The following is a 5,000-nucleotide window of genomic DNA, read 5'->3' as shown; positions in this document are numbered from 1 at the left end:
TAAAATCCAACTTTCGTCAGACGCATTCACCACATGGTGCAAGTCATGAGACGTAATTCGAGATAGGCATAAAGGTTTGCAGGGAAACAAAGGATTGGCAAATTGTTGTTTTAAATCAGGGTTCATGTGGATTAGACAACTATAGTGGCTTTGCAAATGGGATAACCCTCCCCATTGATTGATGGATTTTGTTATTTCCTATTCCAGCTAAATTGTTTTGACTTGTGATAGCCTACAATCAAGTGATACTAAAAGTTCTTACAGCCTCCATGGTAATGCATATTATAATAAACCTTCACCATCTCTGTCCTGGCCAGATAGAACAGTAAATTAGCAAGGTCCTTAACCCGTTGATGATGGGTGAAGAAAACTAAAAAAACAAACAAAAAAATGCTACACTGTGGAGATCAATGGCAACGTGCTGACTTTGACTACAGGAGTTTGGTACATCAAGCTGAATCACTGGCTCGTAGCACTCTGCACTGAGGCAACATACAGCTGCATGCCACAGATTGAGGATTTTTTTTTTACGCCTTATGGCGTGACCTGTCGGGAAGGGGTTAAAATTCAAAATAGATATTGATGTTTATTTGCATTTGCCACAGTTCCCTAGCATTCTGTGATAAGTGTTTTGTAATGTTTGATGGTTGAACAACTCTAGCTGCTGTCTTTTTTTTGCAAGTAGCCTTTATATAGGTCAAAATCTGATCAACATTTTAAGGGTTTTTTTACAGTCCCATATTCCTCTATTTGCTCCCCCTCTATACCATTTACACTACCATTCTATCCTACAGCATTTTACAACCTTTGACATCTAACACCTCTTGTCCTAATTGTGAACTCACTTCAACCTTTTTGTCCTAATTGTTAACTCACTTCAACCTTTTTGCCACAATACTTTACCATAGTGCTATATGATCTTTGATATCCAACACATTTATATTATATGTTATCTAGCACCCCCTTGCAAAGTACATGAAATCAATAAATATTTGGAATACCCTCACATGACCAATCACAATGATATTGGTATCAATGGATTCCTCTGATCCTCTTCTATCCAAATATATAGAAATCATGCAGCGGACCCCCACTACCTCCAATACCCACAATCTTGGCCCCGATAGCAGGGGAGGAATACAAGGTACCAGGGAATTTGCAGGGTAAAATATGAAAGATGAATAATATACAGAGAATTGGTCAATATATAGTCAAATGCAGGGGGCTCCTACCCCACAACCTCCGCCCTGGACAACAAAGAATCCACCATGCATGTACAGCAGGATAGAGTGTAGGACAGACTCAGCATAAAGCATTCCTATATATTGGCCATACACTCTACCCTCCATGTAGGATTCTTTGTCTTCTATTGTGAGGCATGGAGGGTGGTAGACACCCAGGAGGGGGGTTGCATTTAAGAATATAGTGACTGATTCTGTGTATATTATTCATATTTTACCCCACAATTTCCCTGGTACCTTTCATGCCCTCCCCTGCTAGCAAAGATTTTGACTTTCCAAGATGGCAAGCATGTTTGTAGAGTTTCATGATCCTATTTTAAGTAGTTTTTATGGTGTTTTCATGCATTCATTCTCTTCTAGCCTGTTTTACCCCCATAATTTCCGTGATACACTTGATGCCCTCCTTTGGTATCTGGACTTTCATATCAAGATTGTTGAGGGAAATGTATTTCTTGCAGAGAAACATCATAACTGATTTAAAAGTGACCCACCACTGTGCATATGTTAGCCCATTGAGGATTTAAGCTTTAGAAAGTTTATTAGATATGTGTGTTATCCTCCATAATATAACAATATTTTCCCTTGCCAAATTCCAGTCTGCACTAAGCAGTTTCTATGAGGAGGCAGACGAAGAAGGTCCAAGCGAAGCCTTAGGAGACAGACCGGAGGCGGAAGGAGCTCCAAGCACACCCCAACGACCCTCTTCACAACCCACTCCCTTAGCACGGTAATGGTTGAAACAGGCTCTCCCATAAGTCTTATTGTATTGCTCATATTTTTGGTTTATATGTTTTTAACTTTCTCTTGAGGTATTGTCTTAATTTTTTATTATTTTAGTATTTTTAAATGTCATATTATTGAGTTATACTTTTTTTTTTTTTTTTTTTTTTTTTTGTTACTGTATTTGTGTAGTAGTTTTTTTTTTTTTTCTTTCTTTCTTTTAGATGTCTCATGCTAGATTTTTAAATTATATAGATAGATATGTATATACATATATAACTTACATTGCCTGTATGTATACACCTATTTGTCTTACCCAAGTCTTCATATTGCTCTCAGAAAATGTTGTATACAATTGTTTTTCTTTCTCTTTTTCTTTAAATCCTGATTTCGTGTGTTTCGTCAGTGAGAGTTGTTTGTTTTGGATCTTGTGATATATGATGCATTTATAAGTTTACATAAAGAGAAGGTTGTAATAAGAAGTAAAAGACACAGATTTTAAAATGTATAAAATTCACTCTCTTCCCCTCAAAGGTTAAACATGGTGGATAGTGACAGTAGCGACGAGGAGTCTGGCCAGGCCTTCTATGCAGGTGGCTCGGAGCACTCTGGCCAGCAAGTTCTTGGTCCACCCAAAAAGAAAGCTGATATGATTGCTAAGCTCTTCAAGTCAGCAAAAGAGTAAGTATAAATTCAGCTATCCCATTCTTATAGAAGTTTTAAACCCTATGATCTCTGCTGTTAGGAAAGAGAAGGATGGAAATTCATTGCTAATTAAGAATTCAAGCCAACCTCTTTGTGAGCAAAAAATGCCACAAAATTAAATTTTAGAGCACCATGGTTTTCTCCTGTTTTCTAATGAATTGCATTGGACAGCAAAGATTAGTATAGTCATAAATGCTTACTTGTCATCGATTCCATTATTTGTAAATTGTAAGTTATCTCTGGCAATAAATCACAGTAGAATGAATATATTTTTCTAGAATTTTACATCTAGTAGATCAAAACTGCTTAGGCAAAGGATAAAAATAATTTTTTCATTAACCTGGTAAAAATCAATAGGGATGATAGACAGTCTGGATATAAGATTGAGTACAGTTCAGTGTTCCTTATAATACTGATTCCTTTGTAGCTTTATATGAAAGGTCAGAATTCTGTGCAGAGGTTACTTTTAATATCTTTTTTGTTTTGTTTCAGACATGGAGCAGAAGTGATTGAGGGTGGCAGAGAGAGCAAGAAACCAAAGAGGATTACATTTGGGGGGACCGGCTATCGCCTGGGCGAGACAGAGAATGACACAGAAGGTATTGTCCATCAAGCTTAATTTACTTGCTCAGAAAGTTTGAACAATATCTTGAAATAATATCTGTGGTTATTACTGACAGATTGCAATTTTCATTGGGTTTGAAAAATATATTATTCAATTTTTTGCAAGAAAAATGTGCAACCGTGTGATACAAGACAGCAGATTTGATCAGGACAAATTAACCTATACCATGCCTATAGCTGTCATAATAAATTAACTTATCATGCTGGGTACAGCTATTGGAACTTTTTGCTCAACGCCTAGAGCACGTTGAGCAGTGTGACTCTGGGGCAATTGTGCCTATACACCTGCCATTATCACCAATCAAGAAATACACAAAAGAGTATTTGCAGTGTCATAACCACTAAAATCAATCTTTCCAGTCATCCCTGACCAACGAGATCGTGACGAACGTCCACGTGATGTTGCCCTGAAGATGTGGCGGACCGGATTCACAGTAGATAATGGACCACTTCGTGCCTATGAGGATCCAGAAAACGCAGAATTCCTTAATTCTATAAGGAGAAGGTTAGGGAGAGTTTAAATGACCAACACTTGAGGTATTAAATGGGATTAGGATATTTTGCTTTTGAATGATTGCAGTCTTGTATAACTATGTTTTTAATAAAAGCTTAGGGTTCTTTGTATATCATATTGTACTTAGAGTATAGTCCTTAATATCATTTTAAATCCCTAAATTTTGTTTCTTTTTCTTTTTTTTTTTTTCTTTTCTTTTCTTTTCTTTCTTTTTCTTTCTTTCTTTTTCTTTCTCTTTCTTTCTCTTTCTTTCTCTTTCTTTCTCTTTCTTTCTCTTTCTTTCTCTCTCTCTCTCTCTCTCTCTCTCTCTCTCTCTCTCTCTCTCTCTCTCTCTCTCTCTCTCTCTCTCTCTCTCTCTCTCTCTTTTTTTTTTCTTTATGATAAAGCAAAAGTAAATGCAAGGTGACTCTTTCAGTGAAGTGCCCTTGGAACTCATAAGAGAGGCCAGGGGAGGGGAGGTATACATCAATATGTCGGACCATCGCCATGAAGAGTATGTACCCCCCAGAGCCAGCCTTAGGGCATTCACTGGATCGGGCCACACTCTGGGAAGGTAAGGAAGGAAGCATCTTTTGCATTTACAATTGGAAACAAGAATTTCATTATTTCCTTGGCAAAACATATGTGAAGTATGGATCCTCTAACGTATTTTTGTTTTGTGTAGTGGACTGTCTTCCTTGGGCTTTAATAGCAGTATTATTTGGGTTAGGTGTTATGATTGCAGAGGCTAGAATAACAAGTTTTACCTTTTTATGTTGGCACATTTTGTTGTGAATGAGAGATATGATGGCAGTAATCTGCTCCCATGTTATGGCATTACAACAATTGGAAAATAGAAATAAGTTTGTTTGTTTTTTAACAGACTTCATCATGGATTTACATGCCACCCACATTGGCAATGGATTGAAATAAGTTGATGGTTTAGATGGGGGTTATGGTGGATTACTCATTTCTTTATATTGTTTATAATTCCATATTTGATATTAACCCAATGGCGTCGGGTATAGAAAATTAAAAAAAAAACTCTACGCTCTGGCGAACGGCGGCAGCGCGCCGACTCTGAGCGCATGAATTCAGTACATCAAGCCGAATCATTGCCTCGGGGCGTTTTGGCGCGGCGCCGCTGCGGGCAGCCGCACGCCTCAAATCGGGCGTATTGTTATGACGGCGATAGCCGTGACCCGTCGCGATTGGGT

At 37.8% G+C, this 5,000-nt stretch overlaps 1 protein-coding gene across 1 annotated transcript in view; it reads left to right on the top strand.

Moving 5' to 3' along the window:
• LOC125033430 (NSFL1 cofactor p47-like) overlaps positions 1–5,000 on the top strand; it is a 9,261-nt gene that overhangs the window by 491 nt on the left and 3,770 nt on the right. Inside the window, exons 2-6 of the mRNA XM_047624921.1 lie at positions 1,838–1,968; positions 2,496–2,642; positions 3,159–3,265; positions 3,651–3,795; positions 4,220–4,357. Of these exons, the coding sequence (XP_047480877.1) occupies positions 1,838–1,968; positions 2,496–2,642; positions 3,159–3,265; positions 3,651–3,795; positions 4,220–4,357 (668 nt within the window). The remainder of the gene's footprint in view (positions 1–1,837; positions 1,969–2,495; positions 2,643–3,158; positions 3,266–3,650; positions 3,796–4,219; positions 4,358–5,000) is intronic.

The sequence above is a fragment of the Penaeus chinensis genome, chromosome 16 (genome assembly GCF_019202785.1).
Source record: "Penaeus chinensis breed Huanghai No. 1 chromosome 16, ASM1920278v2, whole genome shotgun sequence".
Taxonomy (NCBI): domain Eukaryota; kingdom Metazoa; phylum Arthropoda; class Malacostraca; order Decapoda; family Penaeidae; genus Penaeus; species Penaeus chinensis.
The sequence above is the reverse complement of the archived record's forward strand: the minus strand, read 5'-3'. Positions and strand labels throughout refer to the sequence as shown.